General features: G+C 43.5%; 1 protein-coding gene across 2 annotated transcripts; it reads right to left on the bottom strand.

Annotated features, from left to right (window-relative positions):
• Nucleotides 1-244: 244 nt before the first annotated feature.
• Nucleotides 245-25,658, bottom strand: LOC136641155 (programmed cell death 1 ligand 1-like). Of its 2 annotated transcripts, none has more exons than XM_066616822.1 (7): nt 25,573-25,658; nt 11,330-11,519; nt 8,262-8,570; nt 5,794-6,036; nt 5,136-5,279; nt 4,305-4,354; nt 245-2,798 (listed from the first exon to the last, which is right to left on the bottom strand). In XM_066616822.1, exons 2-7 carry the CDS (start codon nt 11,436-11,438, stop codon nt 2,769-2,771), a joined length of 885 nt encoding a protein of 294 aa, XP_066472919.1. In that variant the 5' UTR covers nt 11,439-11,519; nt 25,573-25,658; the 3' UTR covers nt 245-2,768. The 2 variants fall into 2 exon arrangements, with proteins under 2 accessions (XP_066472919.1, XP_066472918.1); XM_066616821.1 differs by having other exon boundaries at nt 5,788-6,036.
• Between the last annotated feature and the right edge of the window lie 337 nt (nt 25,659-25,995).

Genomic DNA, 25,995 nt, shown 5'->3' on the forward strand with positions numbered 1-25,995 from the left:
TTTGTCACTCCCCCCCCCCTTTAACTTGCTGTTCAATGCAAGTTTTCAGTTGGTGTCATTGGTGGGCTGGCCCTGGGGGATGACCAGAAGAATAGTCTAGTTCACTCCTTTATTCTTGTGGATGTTCCTTTATAGAACATTGCTAACAAACAGTAGTCCTGACAACTTGCTTTTATAAACAATAAAACTTCAATAACTGTTACAGAGATACAGCTTAAAATGTGATTATAATCAATACCAAGAATCTAAAGAATGCATTTTATTTTCCTGCAATGAACAAAAACAAAAATGCTTTAAACAGCAGAGATATTTACAAGTGGATAGATACAAAATACATGAGAAAGTCCTGCAGGAATGGATCTAGTGGTTGCTGCATCAAGAAAACAAGCCAGGACTGTGCCCATATGTGACGTTTTCTCCAGTATTGCCACCAATCACCACTCACTCATTTGTTCCTGAGAAAGTTGTTTTCCCTGTTGTTGAGGATTTTGGAGTGTTGGCTTAACAGGTTTTTCTTTAAAGCTTCCAGCACAATAGTGGTGTTGAGCTTTCACTTGTGAACTGACTGCCATCATCATTTCACCTAATTCGGTTTTGGATAGGGTGGTTGGTGGTGCAAAACTCTACCTCCTTGATTCTTTCATTAACTATTTCTTCCAATTTCCCCCTGCTGTTATTGTAGACACCACGTTAGTACTGAATTTTCATATGCCGTTAAAAAAGCAAACAATGATTAAGTCTCCTCCTTGGACCAGCTGAAAACAATTCTGGACAAGGAGATGCAGGCAAGCCAAATGCTCAACTAGTGAAGTGTGCAAAGCACATGAGCTCCCCCTGGAGACCAGCTCAGAATGGAACAACCCACACTATATCTATGGTCGCTGCAACCAGAGGGTTCTGCCTGCTGCTGGAATTCCTGCTGTCTGGAACTGGAAACAGGATAGGAAAACTGCACTATTTATAATGGGTTCAGTGTGGGAAGCTGCTTGAGCAAATTATATACTACTACTACTACTACTACTACTACTACTACTACTACTACTACTACTACTACTACTTCATAGGACGTTCTGAATTTTCAAAAAGTTTTATATGTATTATCTTTCTTTATTCAATACAGGGCTGCTCGAACCCCGCCCCAGGGACTGGATCTGGAGTTCCAATGTATCAGTCTGCCTGGTGAGAGGGCCTTTCTGTTCTGCCGGGTGGCACAGTCCTCCATGTTCGGACGTCCTGTTGTGCGACCTTCTGGGATGCCAGGCAGCAGACATGACTGCCCAGAGCATCCCTGTCCCCTGGTCATGGAGGACTACATACGGCACCCAGGCGGAATGGAAAGATGCAGTCTGAACGGGGACTGTTTTTCCGTGGCACAGCAGTGGCCACTGCTGAGTCAATACAACAGCCCTAGAAGTTATCACAGTTATCAAGACTGGCCCTAGGCCAGCAGCACCAAAGTCACCTTCTCCTCCCTAGCGTGTGCAGTGCACCATAACCACACATTGAATGACTAGTGCAAATGGGACTACTTCTGAGTAGAGCTGCAAAGAATTGGGTCATACTGATGAGCCTCCCAGCTGTGACCTTCCTCTCTCTTGCTGCTTCTGTCTCTGCTTTCACACAGTTCATCCCACCCTCTCCCACCTTGTTTACAGATGGGATGGGGACATCAGGGGAGTGTTTAAAGAGCTCTCTCTTTCACACACAAACACATCCCAGCAGCAGCTTCCTTGTTTTTTTTCCTGCAGAGCCACGGCTGGCTTTGTAAAGGGAAAGACTCATGACTCAAGTCTTTGCGAGTTGTGAAAACCCTCTGGGCAACTCGGAAAGTCCACCTGTTAGGACTCATTTTTGACTCAAGTCATGGGGATAGAGACTCATGGCTCAACTTGAGTCAAGCTGCGCTGGACTTGCCTGTCCCTGGTTCCACCTCTCTTTCCTCAGCAGAACTGCCCAAGCACTGCTGCTTTCAGGTGGCAACCCAAAACATTCTTGTTAACTTATTGAACTCAGCCCAGTCCTATGCATGCATACTCAGATATAAGCCCCACTCCATTCAATGGACTGATACTCAGGAAGCACATACAGGTTTGTAGCTTTAGTGGGACTGAGAGCACAAGCGAATAGCCTCTCAAGTGCTAGGCCTATTTATGGCCTGGGACAGTTTGTGGCTCGGACAGTGTCAGTTCTAAACTAGAGCAGAAAGGATTATCTCTCCTCTGCTAACACTCTTTTTCATGAACTAGGGAATTATGTTGATCCTTAACTTTTAAAAAAATCTGTCTAAATAGTTCCCTACGACACCATCTTCTTCTGCACCGGTCCAGGAAGTTCAATTCAAAGATTTTTTTTTCCAGGTAGCAGTCACAAGCTTTCACTTCAAAGGAAACTCTTCATCATTATGAAGACCTATTGGTCACCACTGATCCTGTTTGCCAAATGAAGAAATGAAGTCAGAAACAATTTGGCTAAAGTGGCCCTGAAAGCCAATAGATGAAGCTAGAGCCTTGTGCTTATGAAACCATCCACAATGGCTTCATGAAGGCCTGCTAATTAAGGAAAACTGTGACATATGAATCCTGTCCAGAGCGTGAACAAAAATGCCCCTTCTTTAAACACATGGAGGTGTGAAGCGCTTGCAGAGCAGAAGGGAATACTGTACAAAATATTTGCCTTCACAGCTTTTTCGAGTTGTCATGTTATAGTTTTTGTATTAAGATCTTCATCCAAGAATTGATGTTAGTGACCTCTGAACGGGAAGCATTCTGTCATAATGAACTTCTTGTTGAATTTGTTCTCTGCAAAGGAATAAAGAAAGCAAATAGAGAGAGAAATAAAAATGGCAGCATGAGTAACACTGAACACAGACTAAAAATTAGACCAATTTTCAGATTACCTTATGGAAACGTGGGTTTGGATCCTAACTAATAATTGTGCAAATGGAAGATTTTTTGCTCACACAAAGAAGGCGGGAAGTTTTCCGCAGATGACCCCCTCCCTCTGCTACCTCCTATGTTTCCCTGGAAAACTGCTCCTGAGAACTGTCAACCGTTATGGACATTTAGGTATAACCTAATTATCCACAGATTTTTCACCCACGGCTTTATCTCAAGGCAATGAGAAGAGCCCTTTAAATTAAAGGAAAAAGTTGTTTTAGCCTCATTAATGCGAGAGAGGGCAGCTGGCTGACAATCCATCAATCATACTCTCTCCAGGTACTTAGAACAGCTTCACTCCAAGGCACCTCCCTTCCACCTGAGCACATGAAAGAAACATGATCACTTGGCATTCTTTCCCTGAGCAGCGCTCTGAGTGAAGGATGGGTCGCTGGCTCAGAGTGAAACCTTTCTAAGCGCCTGGAGAGAGACTGATTGATGGATTGTCTGCCTAATGCCTCTGTCTTACATCACAAAGGTAAGCAAGGCTGTTTATAAATCACCTGGCAAAGGGACAATGTTTTTTAAATGGATTTGCTTTAATGCAATTTTTGCCATCCATGTGAGTTCTGGGAATGGAACGCTTGCGAAAACTGAAACTCAACCTGTATTTTTGGGGAGTTGCAGAGGTAAAAGCCCTCCTTGTCCCCCTTGCACATATTGAACTTTTTCTGTTCACAGAAGTACTAATTTGGATCTACCCATCATTTTTCTGATTCACTCATGTTAAAAAGCTTCCAGTCTGTGCACCTGACCTACCCAGGGGCAGGCTGTACTGACTGGAAAAGGTGCACAGAGTGTGATTTCCCTGGAGAGGCTGCGGAATCCTTTAGTTGCAGTGCAGCTCTGACAGGGAAAATATTCTCTCTCAGAGCTTGGAGTGACCTCTACCATAATGTAGTACCATTGCCACCAGTGGTGGTGTCTTCATGGTACCTTGGAGCTGGGAGAAGGGGAGGCAACTGTGGCAGAGGTGTCTTGGAGCAGCCAGACATCACTGCTTCTATTGCTGTCTCTCCTGCATCCCAAACTTCCTAGTGCCTTGGGTGGGGGGACAGGAGGGGGCAGCAAGGCGTAGGCACTTTTTAAAATTCTCAGCTAGCAGAAGCTTCAGCTGCTGCCGCCGCCATCACTACCACTTTCTGATCACTCTCCAGAGATAGGGGATACCTACAGAAGGGCCAACTCCCCAAAAGTTCCTGCCACCTAAAGGTGTGATTCCTGACATGTTTGCTACTCCATGGAGTCTACTGGGACTTACGGTACTCCTAGGTAAGTGTGCATAATACAATATGTGGCTGCAGGATGCCACATTCAAAACTGCATTCTTGCATTGACTTCATTAGTAGCCTTCATAACACAATTTACCTTTGGAGCTTTGCGAATAATCATTCTTGGCCAGTATACATCATTGGCACCTAAAACAGGAATTACAAAACAAACTGATACAGCAAAATGTACCAATTAAAACATTGAAGAAATCTTCAGTTATTGCAGATGGATGAGGTGGGAGTTTTGAAGGCAAACTAGACTAGGAAATAATATTTGCATTCATGCCTCCAATTCCTGTTCTTTATGCTTTTTTAATTGTTCCTGTTCTGAACAATTCCTGTTCTTTATGCTTCAATACATTGTTGAAGCTTAGAAAATATTCTTGTAAACTGTAAAAACATATTTTCAAGTACTTTTGTTTTGTTTTAAAATAGAACATTAGGTTTGTTGAAGGTCCTTGACACAAATGTGAATGCAAATACACATTTGCACATACACATACACACCTACCTAGCTCCCTCTAATGTCCACACATTAATCCCATGAAGGCAGTAAAGTTGAGTGTATGGTAGCTATTTTCTTCCAGCTTTGTGGAACTGGAAGCAAAGAGATATTGGGGTAGAGAATGGCCCTTGAATAAGCTTGGATGCTCTGAAATCCTACCAGCTTTTTCAAACTTAAGAAGGATGACCCAAAGACCATCGCCAATCACACTCAAAATATGGGGAGGGTTCAGAATGCATGACTAGGCTTGTGGTTATTGCAGTGGATGTAATTTGAAGGGGTGATATGGCCTCAAGGGCCACATTCTGCATGCAAATATTGTAAAAAGACACAAATTTTCTGCTCCAGTACCTCCATAAGTATCTTTCCTGAGGAAGAAAACATCAATCTGAAGTACATACTTCCTGGTTATTAAAACCATACCTTTCCTCCTTCTGTACAAACAGAAAAATGCAACACCAATGACCAATACAGGAACAATGCCTATTAGGATGAATGACCTAGTGGTGTGTTCTTCAGATTCGAGCTTGTTGGGTGTGGTGATTTGTTGGGCAGCCCAAGCAGAATCTGTACAGAAGAGAAAACAACTGAAGTGAATGTACTACCAGGGCTATATTCACCACAATAATATCCACATTCTTCAGTCTGTAACATATAAAGGTCAGGAATATCTGGTTTCTCAGAAAGGTAGAGGTGCTTCAAATCCAATGCACATGGCCAAACAACTCCCTACCACACTTTTGGGAAGGAGAAATGACTTGACCAAGGCCACGTCCATTAATACATGACAGAAGGGAGTCCTAAGTCCTAAACAAAGTCCCCAAATCTTCACTATATGCCCAAAATATTCATTTCCCACCTGTGTCCCTCCCAGCTCTCCATGTCAGGACTGCTTGGAAACTGTAGTCTATTAGTAACAAGAATTCTTTGTTGGAAAATTATTCTCACTCTGGAAAACTACAGATTGGAAAGACTACAGATTGGAAACCATGACAGTTGAACATGCATGAAACTTCTTGAAAATGGTAAAGTAGACATAGTCTGATGGTGACTGTTCTAGAAAAATGGAACTCACAAGTACCAGAACATGTTGTATTGTTGAAACTACAGCAATATATTTCATCGACAGGTGATTCCACCTGGAGAGTGCTAGAGAGAAAGAATGAGCCATCCTCAGCTTCTGTAGCCTCAAGTTTTGAACTGTGAGTCAGGTTGAGTCCATTCTTATCAAACCAATAGAGTTGAGTTTTTGGAAAGCCTCCAGATGCTTTGCAAACAATGGTAGTATCATTCTGCCATCTCACCTCATCTATAGTATATGGGGCTGAAAAAAACAAAGGAAATTTAGGGTTACTAGTTGGACGTTAGAACCCACATAGTGGAACAATAGAGAAGATGTTTTTAAGATTTTAAAAGATGGGCAGCTCAATCCTATGCCAGGGCAGTGCTGGTGGCCCATGCAATGCTCTGGCAATGGCCATTGTAAATTGGCCGTAAGGCATGATGCGGCGGCTGGGAGGGGAGTGGCACTGGTGGGGAGACCAGCGCCAGTCAGTGCTGAGTCACTGCGCTGATCAGATGATCGGCAGCACCCACAAAGGGTAAGTTCCTCACCAAGCGGTACAGAGACATTCCTGGGCAGGGAAAGGTGGGGAGGCAGCACAACTAGGCAGGGTGAGGATAGGTCAGGCCTAGTTTAGGGTTGGGAGGGGGCGGTAACACAGCCTTGGATGCAACCAAATCCTATCCCCCTCCTGAGCCTTGGAACCCAACACAGGTCTCTTCAGTTCTGTGCCAGTTACATAGCTGGCACAGCACTGAGTAGACCCATAGGGGCTGCTGGGGTTTTACACAAGGTAAGGGAATCAATGTTCCCTTGAAGGGAATTGCCAGCATACTCCCATCATAAAAAGTTGTTACAATAGTATATGAAATGGACTGAGATGTACCCTTTGCATGGAAATCGATGTTCCCTTACCCCTAGGAAACCTATGGCTGCTTCTTTGATCCTGCAAGATACAGTGGTGACTATTTCAGCGCTGCTATACCATGGGGCACCAGCTAGGGATAGGACTGGGCTCTAATTCTGCTTACCTAAAGGCCACTATGTTCAGACAGAATTTTTTCCTATTTGTATCCCACCCTTCCTCCAAGAGCTATATCCCTTGATTTTGCAAGCAGTTATTTAGCTAATGGCCTGGCGAGACCTGTTTGGTTTCAGTACTTTAGGTACTTTCTACCCATCCTAAATTCATTTTCAAGCTGCTCTTATTTGCACATTTACAGAACTCATGTCTGCTTTAGGCAATCAGCACTTTGGTCCAGCTCACTCAGTTTACTTACAGTGCTGAGCTGCAGTTTCCCAATGACTAAGGCAGAGGTCTTCCCAGGTGTGCTGTCTGAGATAATTTTTAACTGGAAATACCAGGTGTTTGTTCATGCTCTCCTTGCTCTCCCAGGGTACAGTGTTTGACTACAGAGGAACATACTATATCCAGAGAGAGATGCTGGGTCTCAGTGTTCTAAATCACAAGAAGGATCTTTTCCTGAATATACCAAGTGCAGACACACACAGGGAAGAGGTGGGGGAGCAGAGCTATGGAGCAGCACCAGGGGCAGGGATTGCTAGACTATTCCCATCTCCATGCAATCAGAAAAAATGTTCATCGTTGCAATAGTGTATGAAATTTTTTAATTTACAAATTTATACCCCATTTTATCTCCCTAATGGACATTCAGAGTGACTTTGAAATGGGCTGAAATGTACTCTTTGTATGAACCTTACATTCCAGTATGCTTTTCGTTACTTTCATTTTGCCATGCATTCTAACTCATTAGGCCCTTTGAAATGGTTATAGTCCTACCCTCCCCATTGGGCCATATTCCAGCTGCTTCTGGAATGAGTGGAAGAAATTTCATTCATCCAAGGGGGAGGACTCACTTCCATGTTTCCCAGTTTCTCCTTCCTGCTGCAGTCCTCTGAACACTGGTTCTGGAAGTCTACTCTCAAGAGCAGATTTTTGTGGGATTGCCGAAGGAAGATTGGTGAAAATCAGCCCTTCCTCTTGCATAAGTGAAATTCCTTCTATTCACACTACAAACCACTTAGGCAGCACTGGCCTTAGGAGCTGTAGGAACCAATGCAAAAAATTTTTGTGGAACCCTTCTCCACAGCCCCTCTCCATTCACTAGGATGAGTGACAGCAGCAAGGCACTGGGCGTGGCATCACCACCAACTGAGTCAGGAAGGACCTGGGGGAAGGGGGAGGGGGGACCATCCAGTGGCAATGCTCCCCTTACTGTGCTCTCCTCACAACACCTTGGCATGGAAGATTCCATGGTGGATCGTCAGCTACAGAGCGAGGTAGTGGCTGCAGATGCAGTTACTTTGCTCACTGCCCCAGTGCGGGGCCCCTCCATGCATGAGGCCCAATTTAGTCAAATTGGTTAAATTGCCCTAAATTGCCAGCCCTGCACTTAGGATGCAACCCATTGACTTTGGTTCAATCACACTTAGTATCTTCTTGATGCTCATTGGCCCAAACTTACCATTAACCTTTAAAAATGAATGTTGACAGCGATGGCCATTGTTAGTCTTGACACAAATATTATATTGTCTATGGTCAGATATTTGTATATTGTGGATATTTAGGTGAACAGAGTTAACGTTCTTCTTCAGTGAAATTCTTCCATTATCAACAGCATATAGGTCGATGCTACTTTTATCAGAACAGCTGTCATTATGATGAGAGCAGAATGACACTTTTACACTTGTAATCTCTTTGGTGCTCTTGCATGTAATGGTCACATTTTCTCCAAGTTTTGCAAGATAACTATTACATGTCAAATTTGCAAATTCTGAAAGAAAACAATAAACATAGCAATGCATTAAGGTCTTCCAAGAATAAAAAAAAATGTTGTTATGAAGACAGACATGGCAAAATCAAATATTTATTTCTATTTCCATGCATTTATGCCCTGCCTTTGGGTCCCCAAGGCAGCAAAGACAGTTGTACATGTTGACAAGGAATGGCTATGGCTCTGTGGCAATCTCTAGAGTAGAGAAGGACCATGTTCCACTCTAAAAAATCTGGAGCTTCTCTCCACCCTGAAGACATACTAAAGTCACACATATAGTCATGCTTTGGCTATACCTATGAGATAGGTTTTCCAGACCCTACATTTCTGGTGGCATTTTCATCCTTTCTCTCAGTGGGAGATCTGTCTGCCACCCAACAGCCCACACACTGAGTGATCTGTGGAGGGGAGCATTTTACCTGATCTCTTTCTCTCATAAGAGCCTTGCTGAATTAGGCCAAGGGTCCATTCAGTTTCTTGTATCTTACAGTGGTCCACTAGATGCCCCTGGGAGCTCACATGAAAACAAGATACCTAAATGCTATTGCCACTCCACTGCATCCGGCATTCAGAAATAGACTATGTCTAAAATCCAGAGATTCCATGTAGTCATATAAGAACATAAACCCTGGTGTATCAGGTCAATCCATGTATCCTTACATGTTCACACACATTCAAGCCTTCTCGGGATTGCATGCAAGACTGAACTAGGCTTCAGAGATGGGAAGCTAATTGCTCTGTGGGATAAAGCCAAGTTGGTTTTTTCCAAATCAAAGGAAAATATTTATTGGGGATTAAAATGCATCTGGCCTTAGACTTATCAGGATCCAGCACCCTCCCCAGGGTCACTCAACTGCCCTGTTGGTCAGGACCCATTGAATGTGCAGGGGCTGGTAGCATGCCCAGGAGATGCATGCCCAGGAGATGCAGTCAACCAGGCAGGTACAGCACAAGACAGGAACAAGATAGGAAGGGTCCTCACAGTGGGACTCTTCAATTCTTAGCATCTCATTCCAGCTTTGAAACTGAAGAACTGATTTTTTGCAGGGATGGGAACTTGGCACTGAACCAAGAGTCGAGTTGAGTCCCAAGTCTCTTCCCCCTGCAACTCAACTTGGGCACAAGTCTTAGAGGGTGCCCTTTGCTGACCCTGAAATTCTCATTTTGACTTGATGGCTCTGGCCATTGTTAGATAGATCAATGTTCTAAGTCAGGGGTGGGCAAACTTTCAACTTTAGGGATTCTAGACCTTTAACAATTGTACAGAAGAGGGAATTTCAGCAGGTGCAGCTTATCTCAGGGATGACAAGCTGCACCTGCTGAAACTCTCACGCCTACACAGTTGTTAAAGGTCCAGGATCTCTAAAGTTGAAAGTTTGCCCACCCCTGTTCTAAGTCAATACACATATAAGGTGCAGCTTCATACATTCACATTCTTGTGGAGCACTCTGCAGTGATACGTGCAAAACAAAAATGGTACTATCCTCACAACTGGGACACACATGAATTTAATTATAGATGGCAATTACATGCAGAATCTGAGAGAGCACTGAATATTTGGTGAATATGACTTCCATAAGCAAGCTCAACCTCATGAGCATCCATTTTAAAAGGTGCCCAGTTTATAAGAGACAATCAGTGGTCAGTTGTAGTTACATCTGTATTGCTTTACTGTCTTCCTAGGACTCTCCTGTAAAGTGCTAAAGTCATTTCACCCAGGAGAGATAGGCTGGCCCCTCTCTGGTTCAGGAAACAATTCACTCTGTTTCCAACTCTGACTGGTTTTTCATACATGCTGCTTTCTGCAGGCTGGTGAGAAATTGACCAATTCATGTCCCAAAGGGGAGGAGGCTGGAATTTAACTAGGAAGAAAGGGAAGTACCTTACTAGCTTCCCTTTTTGCTTCTTCCTTTTTCTCCTGATGCATGCTTAGAGGATGCCTGAGCTGAAGCTGTTCCTGTCCAGAGACATGCAACCAGTCCCATTTTGAAATGGCCTGAGAGACACACAATTTCAGAATAGGGCCTCTGGGAGAAATTTTATCAGGGAGTACAAAGTAGTAAACTAGTGCAAATGACCAGTTTTGTAAACTGTGCAAAATGTGCAAATGACCAGTTTTGTAAACATCCATGACATGCAGTCTGCAGTATGGCCACGTGCTGAACTGTAGAAAATTCAACTCTCATTTTGTGAAAACGAGCGTCCTTGCAGCTTGTGCCTGTCTCCTTGTAGTTATCACACCTTCTCCAGGCCCAATGTGTAAATTGTCACTTCATGGCAATTCTATCCGTTGTAAGAACTATCTGGCTCCACTGCTGAATAAAATACAGGGTTGGGAGGATTTGATTAAGTTACAATCTCTTCTTTCTATAGTGGAAACTGATTCTCTTGACAAGGTTGCTAACTTTGCTTCTGGGGTACTGGCAGGACGGAATTCCGGGTCTTCTGCTATATTATGGTGAATGGAGGAGGGGGTATTGGATGACTGTTTTATTTTATTGTTTTTGTTTGTTTGTTCTGGATGTCTGTTGTAGTGTATTTCCTTTATCTATGCCAATAAAGGTCTTATGTATGAGTAAATTGTCAGAGTTCCATGAGTTTCAATCTGACTCAGCCAAAATTCCCAATTACTAATGCCGTTATAATGAGAGACATCATGGACATCTTACACTCATTGCTTAATGGCAGTCCTTGCTCTCATACTTGCAAGGGAACTTAAAATGCCACAGATGGTCATCTTTAGAAATAGGAAAGCTTACCACTTGAAATGACAGGACCACTTGAAGTAGGGGACAGTAGTATGAGGCACAGATCTAAGAGCTGGAGTGATTTCATCAGGTAAATGTTGAAGAATTGCTGCTGCACCATAAACTGCTCCAGGATCCCTGACTGAAGAGGTCTTAGAAACCTAAGTCACACACTTGAGCAAGTAATCATGGCAGTGTTCACCTGTGGAGAAATGGGGATATTTGTGAACAAGACCATCCACAAAAGATTCCTTCACTTCTGCAGTGAGTTCACCTTAACAAAAAACCAAATACAACCAACAAAAGAAGAAGGAATTCTGGGAAAAAAACTTTCTAATAGTGGGGTCCAGCCAGTTGAAAGCATGAGTGGAACTGCAGATGTATGTCAGTCAGTGGCATAACTATGTCATTTGATTCCTGCGACCCATAAATTTTTGTCACCCCCATAGGACAATATTTATTTATTTGATTGATATTTCTCACATTTTTATAGTACTCTTCCTCTAAGGAACTCAGGGTGGTGTGCATGGCTCCTCCCCTTCTTTTGTCCTCACAACAACCCTGTGAGGTAGGTGGGGCTGAGAGATAGTAATAATCATGACATGAAATGAATAACAATAATGGCCAGAAAATAAATGCAGTGAATATTTCCCCACAAGCAATGGATGAATGTCTGTGCCCTCCTCTGCTATTGCTCCCCTGCACATAGTACTCAGTGACATACTGCCCCTGCATCTGGATTTTCAGTGTAGCCATCATGGTTAATAACCATGGTTAATAGTCCACCATGAATGTTTAGAACCCACTTTAAAAATCATCTAAGCCAATGACCAAGAATACCCAACCTTCCCACCAGTGGCATCACTAGGGTTGGTGTCACCTAATCTGGTAACTCATAATGTCAACCCCATTAACTTTATTTAACTATAGAGCAGTACAGGTTACCCAACCAATCACTAACCAACAAAATACCAGCGGCCAACTTGATGACACACAACTGAATAGGAGTTCAATTATTACTGCCGATACACAAAGAAGGAAGCCAACTCATAACATCTTATTGGTTCCCTACTGTGTCATAATAGCACCTCATTAGCTCTCAGAACACAGACTCATTGGTCAGTTTTAAGTCAAAGAAATCCAAAACGTTTTGGCATACAATAGTTGTGTTTTTCTTTTTCTGGTTATTTGCCTATAGCTTTTGATAAAACACAGATATTTCAATGTGGTTTGTTTCATTACATTCTGCATTAACATGATGGCATTATTCCCAAACCCCACGATTTCGGTCACTAGTAGTCTTTGCCCCGGAGGTTGTCGCCTCACTAACACCATATTGGTTCCATACTGGGTCATGATAACATCTCATTTGCTCTTTGATCAATCGGTCTCATCGGTTCATTTTGAGTTAAGGAAATGTACCTTTTGTTACATAAGACAGTTGCATTTTTGTTTTCTGGTTTTTTGGCCATACCATTTGATAGAATGGAATATTTCACCCTGGGGTTTTTAATTGCATTCTGTTGTAAATTCCAGATTGAATTGTATATAACATGATGGTATTATTCCTACAAACCTCAATTTTAGTGATTTTGGTCACTAGTGATGTCACCCCCGCCTGAGGGTGGCACCCGGGGCTGACCTCCCTCGCCCCTCACTAACTACACCACTGATCTCAATGAAAGGATTTCCTCTGCTTCTTGTGTGAGGAACACTTCATAAAGGCTACTCAAACTTGAAAAGTTAGAGGTGGACATCCTCAACACACTTGTAGGGAAAGAGGTTCTCTTTATTGACCTCAGTGATGGGTCAATAATTCTACATGGAATTGCTCATCTTCCTCACAGAAACATGCTGTCCTCCACAGTTTAGCATATATCTGTTTACACATCTATAACAAAATGAGATGGTAGCACTGAGAAGATATAGTGGGACATACAACTTCAGACTGCTGAATGCAAATATTGTTTTTGAATACTTCGCCATGTGAAAAACTCCCTTCCAGAAGATGTCTCTCTCCCTGCTTTCTTAGATTTGCTGGGAGGTTTATTTATTTGTTTTTGGGTTTTTTATATTTTTGTTAACATAAGGAATTCAAAAAGATTCCTGTCCATAATCTGAAGTAGTTCAGCCCAATTTCTAACAACATTACGTTCCATGAATATATCTAGCCATAATCTGGCTTACCAAAATGATGATGGTAGAAAATAAGGCTATCTTGTCAAACACCAATCAAAACACAGAGCAGTGATCTTTGACCTTTTTCATGCTACGGCCCCCCCAAAAATAAAGAAATAAAGTGTGAGACCGGGGATGCACCGCCAATCCCACCCCTGGGACCCGATCTGGGACCGCATCTTCACTATCCCATTTCCACTATCTCTTGAGACTTCATAATAACCTAATGCAGCATGAGCAGGTCTGGCCTTAAGAGCTGCACGGCAAGACAGCAAGAAGAGGCTGTGCAGGATTAGATCAAGAATTCAGTTTTGATAAGGCAGTGACATTACTGGATTGGATCCAAGCCCTCTATTGCACAGGCTTTGAAAGGTTGCAGCAACCTCCCTCAAATGAGACTTTGCAACCCCACTGGTCCTGATCCATAGGTTGAAGAACACTGACCTGGAGCAAAACCTAAGCCAAGCGATTAAAACTTGCAAAGTGAGTTTGAGGTTTAATATGAATTGAGCAGCCATCTGATATACATATTGCAAATTACTTTCTACCAAGCATCAACTGCCACAGAGATAGTGGCCTGTCTCCCAAATCATCCAGTTCGCTAGCTTAGTTTCTTCATCTACATGTTGAAAACAATTGGTGATTTGCTGAAGAGAGTTTTTGAAGAGATAAATGCCATTGTTACCTGAAAATGGTTTGTATAAGTGACTGGCTATACACCAGCGATGGGAACCTAAGCTTGAACCTTGAGCCTGTGACTTGAGTGACTTAAGCCTGACTTAAGCCTGAGTCGCAAAAACATGTGTTTTTGCTAACTTGTGTACATTCAAGTCAGGTGTGTCACTGACTTGGGCACTAACTCAAGTTTGAGCCATTGACTTGGAAATAAGTCACCACATGTGCAGACTCAAGCCTGTGTCTGGGTGTACTTGCTTACTTTTATCGGTGCGTGAAACACATTGTGGCCATAATTCAGACCATAATGATCACTGGACAAGGGATGGGTGGCATTTTTTTTTCCTCCGGATGAGAGAGGGCAACCCAAGGGGGTTCTTGCCTTAGGACTGACTGGAAAAGCCCAGGGAAGGGGAAAAAGGAAGTGGGGAGGCAGGAAGTGGTCCTTCTTGGCTCCGGCAATCGTAACTTGTGAGAAAAAAGTTGCCTCATTGAATGACAGGCAAAGGGACTATTTCTGAGTAGATCTACAAAGGATTAGGTTGTAGTCTTAAATGTAAGTCTTCCAACTGCTGCCATGCGAACCTTCTCCCACTTGCCGTTTTTGTCCCCTTTCACTGTCTGGTCCACCCTGTCCAACCTTGTCAAGACTGGGCATCTCCCAGTCCCTTTTGGTCTATGCCGTGGCATGCCTGGCCCAAAAGACACTGACTTGAATCAAAATAACTTGGGAATTCCGGGGTGGAGATGGGGGAAGAGTCAGCAAAGGATGCCCATTAAAATTTTTGTACAAGTTGAATTGCGGGGACTCAAGATGACTCAAGTTTCACTGCAGTATTCCCTGCTATACAAATGAATAACAATCATTCATAATTCTTGAATTTCAGGAACGACACACATCTTTGAAATGTGGAACGGTGTTCATTTTGCAACAGAAAGCCTGTACTGTACACAGAATTTGTGAAACAGTTCTAGTATTTCCTTTCCTACCAAAAGAGGGAGCACTTCCCCCTTTTTACAGACAATACACTCACATCCTATTGTACTTACCTTCTAACAGATTTTGATAAGTAGCTAACAACACGTAACATTTTCTCCTCCTAAAACTATCTTTCAGAGTATATGATGCCAAGGTGATAGACATGATGTATAAAGAGATACAAAACTAGGGATCTTAAAATGAAATCTAGAGATGCCACAATTGCACTGAGGCACAGAGATCTAGTTAAAAAAATGTGATGGCAAATGCAGAATCTTGAGAATCAGGATCAATTCACACAAAATACGTACTTTGTGTACAAAGTAGCAGTCTCTGTATGTTCAATGTGTACCCAAGGGAGTCTGGGATCTCTCTTGTGAATTAAAAAAAAAATCACGTGGAGACTAAAGATGTCTTTTGCTTTCAGTTTTAGAAAACTAACATACAAGTTTGCAGCCTCCTGGTTACAGGGCAGAGTTCAAACATTTCAAAACACATACTCAGTATTCCAAAGGCTTACAGTCAGGAGAGTGTGGCTGGGTGGCCTTTCCTCCTCACCCCTCCTTGCTCCCCTGTCATGCTCTTTAATTTGTGTCCACAGTTGCTGCACGCAAAACCACTTCCATACCCTCAGCAGTGGCCTCAGCTGCTGCCCAAATTCTGTGTTTTCAAAAAGACTGATAGAGATTTTGCATATAAAGAGAACTGACTGTATCTGTGAACCTGTCCTTAAATTTCTCCCAAAGGCACCTCTTGCTATCAGCCCAATCCTAACTAAATTCCTGCACAGCAATGCAGTGCAATCCACCCACCACCCACCCCTGTTGCTGCCATTCCCTGGCCCCTGTGCTGGACTTACCCACTCCTGTGGTCATCCTTTGCTCCACTGGCAAATGCAGGAAAGCTCCAAGCTTTATGGCATGTTTGTGACAGCATGCACCCGCAGAACATGTGTTCTGCTATACTGTACGCATTAGTCAGGATTGGGCCTTAAGCTCAGGCAAAGTGATTTATATAAATTGACAGTGCTGGCTTGCCTTCCTGAAGTCTTTAACTGAAAGTCTTTCAGTTTGGGAATTTCTTTAACTATTTTCAAGTTAAAGGCAAGCTGGCTTGCCTCCCTGAAGTCTTTAACTGAAAGTCTTTCAGTTTGGGAATTTCTTTAACTATTTTCAAGCAACCTTTGTACTGATTAGAGATTAGATCAGCTCTTTATCTTTGTGTTTACCTTCACATATTGCTCAATCTTTCCATCACATTCCAGTTACTTGCGGTTTCATTTTTCTGGTCTGCTTTTTTCTTGCCCTGGCAGATATTCATTTGCCTATAATTTATGCATGGCAAAGTCTCATCTATCCAAACAGTTTGATACAGGAAACCCAAAGTGTTAAACTGAAGCATGGATCAAGCAAGTTATGATTGGCATACACAAAAGGAACATATATCGATCACAAACTAACAGTGAAATCTTCCACATGGTTTACCCAGAACTAAGGCCAATTGAGTTTAATGGGACATACTCCCAAATCAGTGTATATGATTGCAAACTTATAATGCAATCCTAGACCCTTCTTACTAGGTAGCAGACCTAACTGAGCTCAGTGGGACTGAGCTCTGAGTTCACATACTTACTGCTGCTTACTGTTAAACTGTTGAACTGGTATTCAAATTCTTAATCCATGGATCTCCAGAAAATGTAGTTTAGTGAGGGGTGTGATGGAGTCTCTAACAGCACCCTCACCAAACAGTGGTGTTCCTCACCACTGTGCAGCCCAGGGGCACACCTCAAAGGGTGCCACCCCCCACCCCACCCCCCGCTGCCTCGCCCACGTATGTTCTTCCCAATCTTCAGAAGTCTTTCTAAGGCCTTCTGGAGGTCAAAAATAGTCACCTTTGGTTTTCAGCCAAAAATTGGAAGTGATGACTTTTAGCCTCTATTAGGCCCTAGAAGACCTTCTGAGGGCTGAGGAGGTGAAGTGTGGCTTTCCTAGCCCTCAGAACACCTCTGGGGGGTAGCCCTCAGGAGGCAGCCCTCAGATTGGCACATCAATACTATCAGCAGCTGATGGAGTGCCACAGGGGGGCGCTGCAGGGGGAGTGGATGGCGGCACAGTGCAGCCCCCCAAGCCTGGCACCCAGGACTTTTGCCCACCTTGCTTCCGCTCAGATACACCACTGCATCAAGCTACAATTCCCAGGATGCAGTGGAGAACCATGACACTAATACTGGTATAACACTTCTGTAGGGCTGTGGTGTAGGTATATCCTTAGAATCACACAGAAGAAATGTGAACAGTTTCAAGGTATTATTATTATTATTATTATTATTATTATTATTATTAATAATAATAACAGTATTTATATACTGCTTTTCAACTAAAAGTTCACAAAGCAGTTTACAGAGAAAAATCAAATAACTAAATAGCTCCCTGTCCCAAAAGGGCTCACAATCTAAAAATATGCAAAAGAACACCAGCAGACAGCCACTAGAAAAGACACTGCTGGGGTGAGGTGGGCCGGTTCCTCTCCCCTTGCTAAAAAGAGGAGCACCCACTTGAAAAAGTGCCTATTACCCAGTTAACAGGGGTTATTAATATCCCAAATAATCTTGAGAATGGCGCTTACTATGCTGGGCACACAGGGCTGCAACGCTAGCCCATCCATGAAGCAGAGGATGCAGCTCATGTTAAATGGCGGTGGTGGGGAGGAGCAAACAGACTTGGGATGCCCTTCATCCCAAGTCTGCCACTGCCTCTCTCCAGAGAGAGCCACTTCTGCCCACTTCCCTGCCCCCCTAACCTTGTCCCTTCCTCTCACAGTCCCTTTCAACAAAGCAGGAAGTGAAAGACAACATCGCAGCTCCTGCTTGGTTGAAATGAATCACATAGGAAGGAGCAACATAAGGAAGGAGGGGGCTGGATTTCTGCCTTCTGCATGGGGTTTCAGGCATATGTGATGGTGGGTTGGGATGGTGGTGGGTGGCAGATCACTTTGGGCCTTCCCAGTTGGGTTGTAGCCAAACACTCCCTTTGAAGGAAAGAGTCTTTCTGCCAGGCGACAGAAACCATTGGATACAACCCATTGCTTTTTGTGGCAGTTTCTCATGGTCATTATTGCTGAGTTCAGTTTGAAGAACGATATGAGAGGGAATAAAAAAAAGATTGCCCTCATTATTTGATCACACTTCAAAATTCTGAGAAACTGTAGAGTTTTATTAGATTAATAGATTTTCTTTATTAACTAGATACACAAATTGATTTCTTCACTAAAACAGGTGTCTTCTGCAGTGGTGTACCTAGCCCATATGTCACCCGGGGCAAACTAACATTTTGGCACACACACCCCCCCGATCTAATTAATTAATTAAATTTATTATTATTACTGTATTATAGAAGATGGCAATGTAAAAATGGTAGATGAAATAACTTTAGCTTACAAAAACTTGTGCCACATTACTTTGTTAGGGCACGATCCTAAGCAAGTCTACTTACTTAGGAAGTAAGTTCTATTGTTTTCAATTGGTCCTACTCCCTGGAAAGTGAGATTAGGATTGCAGCCTTAGGGCTCAATCCTATCCAACTTTCCAGCACAAGTGCAGCTGCAGTGCAATCCCAAAGTAAGGGAACAAATGTTCTCATATCTTGAGGAGGCCTCTGTGTCTGCCTCCCCACCACAGGATGAAGTGCATGCCCCACTGGCATAGCTGCACTGGCACTGGAAAATTGGATAGGATTGGGCCCTAAGTTGTCACAGGGTCGTGAATATTTTACAGTCTTGGCACATCTCCCACACATACAGTTCTGTCTTAAGTAGCATTATGAAAATATCTGATCAAAAGCATTCTCTCAGAGACAACTGCATCCTAGTGTTCTGTCTCTTTAAAATGCAGTGTAAGAAGTTACCCATAAATCATAATCCTGAGCACATTTATTTGGAAACAACACTGAAATAAATTAAATTTACTTACAAGGTAAAGGTGTTTGGGTCCATAGAGTTAGGTATACCATTTGTTATCATTATAATATGAAATCCGTAATGCTCAGAATGGACAGGATATTTTCAGGGACTAAAATCAATGCATCTAATCCTGCAAGCCTATCACAAAACACAACCTTCTTTTCTGAGGCATAGTTCCCTGTGTTTCTAGTTTTGCATTTGACATAAACACAGATCTCTCCTAAGCAAATAAGCCCAGAAAATGACCCTGCCCTCATATGATATTTAAATCAGACACAAAACAAAGGTGCAGCTAATCAGTTACAAACACACTCAAACAGCTTTGATCGGCAGCGTGGCCATGCTTCCTAAAATGTGCACAGCACTCGTGAAATTGGCAAGAAACTCCAGGGCTAGCCCAGGCTAGGAGGCTCGATCCACCCTCCCCCCCCCCCCAGATACAGTGCATCTGTTTTTGATGTGACTGAACCAGTTGGGGAGTGGGAAAGAATAGGATTGGACAGTTAATAGGATTGGACAGGCATCCCCAATAATCCTGGCCAACATATTTCTAAACAAAAATTTTAAATAAGTACAGTAATAATAAAAATTGCAAATGGCAGGTGCTCCTTAGAAGAGACATTTTTTCTTCACTCTTACACAGGAAAGCATGCCTGAATTACAATTCAGTAAATCTCATCAATCAAATTTGATTAACTAACATTTATTCATTCATTTGGGTGAAACCTCTCCCCTCCCCCAAAAACCTCTAACTGGCATCTTTTGCCACTGCATCGAACATTTTAAGTCAAAAATTAAAGAATTCATGCCTGAACAAGAGCTTCCCAGCCTCTTCCCCTCCCACCACAGCACCTCTTGGCTCCTGAAAATCTGCCCCTTAGGGGATCTTTTCGAGCAGCACACAATGCAACATGGACAGCAGTCAGAAAACAAAGTATGCCTTGTGTGAACAAAGCATGTGATAGGAGCTGGCTGACGCAGATGTGTCTGCTGTCTTGGTGGTAAAGTCTAGTAGTAAAGTACTATTTCTATGTGTGTTTTGAATCAAGTGTTATAAAATGCTGTAACTTTTTATTGACACAGCACTAAACTGTAAACTTGTTGCAAAGTTGTAATTGCTTTGGGTACATGAACAGGCTTCCTGGGGTATCACACTGCCTTCCCTACTGCCTGAACCCCGCCCCCCATGCGTGTCCCTGTGCACACATGCATGAGCCCATCCCCAGTGCAAAAGGGTGAATGGGTGTCCAAGGGGGAGGGCAAGTAAGTGAGTGAGGTGGAGAATGGTTGGGTAAGCTGGGATAGGAGTGAATGAGTGCCTCCCATTGATAGAGAAAGAAAGGCATGCTCTTGTCCCCCTTCCCCCTCTTCCTTTCTCTACCTGGAGCCTGGTGTATAGCCTCCCTTCCCCTAGCCACTTCTGTGATGCAGCCAGGATGCACACTCTTGTTCATTCAAAACAGTTGTGGAGGGAGGCTGTGTGCTGAGCACAGGTGCTCACTGTGGCTGCTTTGTGCCCTGTTCCTTCTCTTGTGGAGGCACCCCTTTGAAGGAGAAGGAACGGGGTGCATGAAGCTGCCAGCACCTCCATAACTAGGGTGGAGCCTGAGGGGTAATGTGCCCCCCTGGCATAGCACCCAGGGCAGGTTCCCCTCAGGCTCCACCCAAGTAATTATACTATAATCATGTACAGATTGTTATGCATTATGACTGAAAAAAATAATTGAATGGTATTATTGAATAATAATAATAATAATAATAATAATAATAATAATAATAATAATAATAATAATAATAATGTATAGAATTATGCTGTAAATGGATTACATGCTGCACTAACAAGCTGGTTTTACAGTCTAATTCTGTGCATTTTTACACAGAAATAAAATTGCATCCAGCGAAATGCATACATTTAATGTGTTATTGGCTTCTAAGTCTAATTATTTAAGAACGTTTCTGCTTAAGGAAATGCCTGCTTTAGAAACAATAGCATAGGGGAAATGAAGGCTTTCTCTACTAGTTCCGGGAATACAAAGCTGAAAATCAACAATCAACCAGTCACAGAGGTCACAAAATAATCCCAGGCATGTCTACTCAGAAGTAAGTCCCATTGTGTTCAATGGGGCTTACTCCCAGGAAAGTGTGTATAGGATTGTAGCCACTGCAGCATTATTGTATACATGAAGAGATAAGATACTGCGTCACATAGCCGCATTTGCTAGCTTTTTGCTCTGCCCCACAAATTATTTTGCAAACCAGGAAGGACCAGGTGGTATTTAGGTTTCGGGTGGAGCTCTCAGCTGGGCACTCAGGGACTTAGCTCCTTCATCCAGCTACAAGATAAGCAGCTCTTCAAATATAAAGTGACTGTGTTGACAGCGACACCCAGTTGTAAATGTTGGTGTCCCCCCAGCACCAACAAAAACCCAGGCTGCTTGTTCCTGAGGTGAGAGGGCAGAGAGTGACTTGGAGAAAGCCATTTTTCTTTGCCTTTGTAAATATTGGCATCAGGAAGGGAAGGGGGGAGCCTGTGTGTGACTGTTGCTTGCTAGAGAGCACCAGGGAAGGGGCTTTCTCTTCTCCATTAGTTTAAAATGGTGTGACAGCCAATCCAATATTGCCTGAAAACCAAACTTGGGATAGGGACACAACTAATCTCTGATCTCACAACTAGATTATCAACTAATCTCTTCCTTCTCCTAAAATGACAGAGACATGAGAAGGCTTTACTGCTTCCTGGTTACAGTCCCTGGAGTACCCTGGTCATGCTCCACTGCTGTGTCTCCTGCTTTGAAACAGGGAGGCAGGCAGCCTTCATTGCTGATCAGGTGGAGGCATTCCAGGTGCAACAGGAATGCTGCTTGTCTACTGGAGGTATGCAGCGACTATTTGGCCACAGCAGCAAAGAGGGGGCAGAACCATAGTTTTGCACTGGAAAGGCCAGTCCAAACTAGGGATTGAACTGGGTGACCTTCTGGGTTACTTCCAATTCTATGATTCGAACTGAGGAATCCTGTCTTGTACATATTTGTGTTATGTTTGATTTGTTCACTTTAAAAAAGAACATTTTGTTTATCAGCAGCCATCACAGGCAATTTAGATTTTTAAAATTATGGAAACTGCATCTCCTCTTGGAACTCTGTAGTAAGAACCAAATGCATGTGGGACTTTTTCCCTCCTGCACTTTCACAACACCAATATTTAGGTACAAACAAGGGCAACTAAATGATGCACATTGGGGTTGTGCATGCTGTGTGCACATGTGCGTGATGCGTGATAATGGGAGTAGGGAGTGGGAGTAGGGGGATGAGTAGCAGAATTTGGGAGCAGATGGTGGAATTTGGGAATGGGGTGGAATGAAGGTTTGAGGAGGCAGTTCACTTAGGACTACTCCTGATATGGAACCTTAAAATTCAGAGGTAGTAAACCACTGAATACTAGTTGTTAGAGGAACAATTCTGAGGGACAGGTGTTGCCTTCATATCCTGGTCATGAACTTCCTTTAGGGCCTAGGCCAGTGGCATACATGGGGGTCCTGGCGCCCTGGGCAACCCCCACTTTTCCACCCCCCCACAGCCCTTGCCCCCCACCTGTGACCTGGGCAACCCCCCATCTCCGCCCCCACCCATGACCCAGAAGTAATTGCGGTGATGTCATTGCAGCTACCTTCTCTGTTCCCCCTTTGGAAAAAAGGGGGAACCAAGGAGGCAGTCCAGGTCCCGATGGAGTCAAGCAGCATGAAGTTCTCTGTTGGAGTGTTTTGGGGCTGCTGCAAGCCCGCCTGTCTGGGGCGCTGCTTCCAGCAGCCTCAGACCACTCCAAAAGAGACTTCCACACTGCTTACAAGTGGCGTGGAAGCCTCCATTGGGGGTGGGGAAGCCCAGAGCGTCAGCACGACAGGAGTTGCGCTGACGATCTAGGATGTGCTCTTGCTGTCTCTGGAGGCCTCCGGAGGCAGTGAGAAGGCGAGGCGCCCAGGCCAGAGTGTCAGTGCTGATGCTCTAGGCCACCCTCTCGCTATCTCTGGAGGCCTCCAGATACAGCTAGAGGGGAAGGTGCCTGGGCCAGAGCGTCAGCACAACAGGAGTTGTGCTGACTCTCTAGGGCGCCCCTGCCCTCTCCTCCTATAAAGGAGGAGGTGGGGGGGCAGCCCAGTCTGGCACTGAGTTGCTGCCAGAGAGGCAGCTTCTTGCTGCCTCTCCAGGAGCACTCCTGGATGCCCCTCCTCCATTGGGAGGAGGCTTTCTTAAAGGGACAGAAGCCAGCGGAGCTGCCGGATTCTCTCCCTTTAAAGGAAAAAGCGGGCGGGCGGGCGGGCGGGGGGCAGGTGGGCAGCGGGTGGGAGGATTGAGGCGGCGCCCCTGGAGGGTTGGCACACAGGGCATTTGCCCCATCTGCCTCCCCCAGGTACGCCAGTGGCCTGGGCATCTGGATGGTTACAGTGGGAGACAGACCTAAATTGACATTTGAAATGAACTAGCATGGCTCACCTTATGCTCTTAAGAACAGTGAAACCCAGATGTAAAATTATGATTTAAACTGAACCATTTCAATCAGAACATAAACAACAAAACAGTCTCAACTCACTTGGGGCAACAAAATATATGGGCAAGATGTAATGGTGCTGGGTAACCAGATTGATGCATTTAATGTGGACCCCAGTGTGATCTATGATTTGATGGTAGAATGAGGGTGGGGTTCACTGAAAAGCTCATGAGGATCTATTGAAATTTTGTGAATTTTCCTTTTACTTTCTTGTTTGAAAACAGCTCCTAAATCAGGCTTTCAGCTCAAAGAAATACACAACTCCTCCATTCTTCTCCTGTTTGATGATGAATCCCCTTGCATTGTGTTAGACGGAGACACTTAATTTGATTTTACAGAATAGATAGTTCTCAAACTCACAGGGAATTTAAGACCACAAGTAAGTCTTGGTGGGGGTGGGGGGAGGCAGCTACTCAGGGGCTTTTTCAAACTGACCCCTGACCGCAGCAACCTCCTGGGGATGCAGGGAGCCCCAAGGAGCCCTCTACAAGGCTTTCCACACTTCAGAATAATTTTTAAAAACATGAATGCAATCATGACCCACTTCTGAGTCACAATTGCAAAAATGCAATTGCATTTTTAAAAAGCAAACTAATTTTAAGTTTGAGAAAAGCCCCTGCAAATCCAGCAGTGATGCAATTCTGTGGATCATGTCTCTGCCTTCCCCTCCTTTCCTGCTCCTTAAAGTGTCTGGGGCACTTGTTCTCAGGCTGGTGAGTCATGTCCCACCAGAATGAGAACCACAGGAATAGTTTTGTAAGTCACCTGAGGTACCTTTGGATAGAAAGGTAGATTATAGATTTTAAAACACCAAAGAGTAAAGTAAATGAATAATTCGTTCTAGGGTGGTGTTTCTCAAACTGTGGGTTGGGACCCACTATGTGAGTCACAAACCCATTTCAGGTGGGTCCCCATTCATGTCAATATTTTATTTTTAATATATTAGACTTGAAGCTACCATGGTATATGACTGCATTTGTTGAAATATTACAGATCTATGCTTTTAACAGGCTACTATGTTTATGCTTTTAACAATGATAGTAAATGGGACTTACTCCTGGGTAAGTGTAGGTAGGATTGCAGCCTAAGATTGTTAAAAAAATTTTCTTGCTTGATGAGGTTACTTGCAGTCATGACATCACTTCCTGTGGGTCCTGACAGATTCTCATTCTAAAAAGTGGGTCCTGGTGCTAAACTTTGGAGAACCACTAGGGAGTTCTAGGGGAAAATGTATGCTGAAATACTTAGAAGCAGAGAAGTAACTAATTTAGGGGAACAGCCTCTTCCTTGTACAATTGATATGGATATAACTTCCTTATGCAACAGTTTTCTCTGTTACTGTTTCTCTATTACTGTTATGCAATATAGTAACTATCATTTGACTCACAAAGACTGACCTCTTTGCCATGCACCACCACTCAGGACGTTCAAACTTGTCCAGAATGCAGCTAATAAACTGATCTGAAGTCACTACTATCTTCCTACCTGCTCTACCTGGTAGCCTGAACACAACTCCTCCAAATCCTTCTCCAGTTGCTTTTTCCCATGGTAGGGTTTCAGATTAATTTTTGCTATCACAATCATGCACCTGGAACACCACAGGGAGGAAATAATTATGGAGGTGTGCAATTTACAGTGCAATCCTATGCATGTCTACTCAGAAGTAAGTTCCATTGTATTCAATAAGGTTTGCTTTCAGGAAAGTGTGCATAGAATTGCAGCCTCAAAGTGGAAAAGCAGCAGATGCTGAGAAGGTTAAATGCCCTTCTGCCCCCACACTCTTCCATGTTCAAAATGACAACTTCCAGAATCTATGGTTCATTTTTTAAACAGGAATCCAGGCTCCAGCAGAATCTGTAAAGGACAGTCATGCAAACTGTTTCATTCTCTCTCATGTAACCAAAGCAATAGGATGCCTTACCTGACAGCTAGTCACATGCTGTGTTTGGACAGCACCAGGGAGAAGCAGTGCCCACTCTTGCTGCTTCAAAGGACAGATGCTCTTCTACAAATTAGTGGAAACAAAAGTATCCTTTTACGCAGGCTGCTTTCTCTAAAATGAAAGAAAAACTCAATGTGAGTCACTTTCACTTCTGCCGTTCCGTTTCTGTTTTCATAGGAATGCCACTGTCTTGAGAGCAATGAACTTGCTGATCATACTGAAAATAATAAGGTAATCCAAATACTGTTCTGTATCTCACAGCAAGGATTATCTTTGGATAACTAATTCTAATCTGTGATTGATATCTCATTTGAGCCAATTAGATGTTATTATGATTCATCATGGAACCAATAAAATGTTAATGTGAGTCAGCTCTCATTTCCATGTATCATAATACAGTTA

The sequence above is a fragment of the Tiliqua scincoides genome, chromosome 2 (genome assembly GCF_035046505.1).
Source record: "Tiliqua scincoides isolate rTilSci1 chromosome 2, rTilSci1.hap2, whole genome shotgun sequence".
Lineage (NCBI taxonomy): Eukaryota > Metazoa > Chordata > Lepidosauria > Squamata > Scincidae > Tiliqua > Tiliqua scincoides.

What these genes read in the sequence shown, in the direction of transcription:
- LOC136641155 (XM_066616821.1), bottom strand. Translation starts at nt 11,438, where the DNA reads ATGGTGCAGCAGCAATTCTTCAACATTTACCTGATGAAATCACTCCAG. An exon ending in TACAACATGTTCTGGTACTT is followed by an intron (nt 5,280 to 5,787) that starts GTGAGTTCCATT and finishes TCTTCTGTACAG; the next exon opens with ATTCTGCTTGGGCTGCCCAA. An exon ending in TTTGTACAGAAGGAGGAAAG is followed by an intron (nt 4,355 to 5,135) that starts GTATGGTTTTAA and finishes TTCCTGTTTTAG; the next exon opens with GTGCCAATGATGTATACTGG.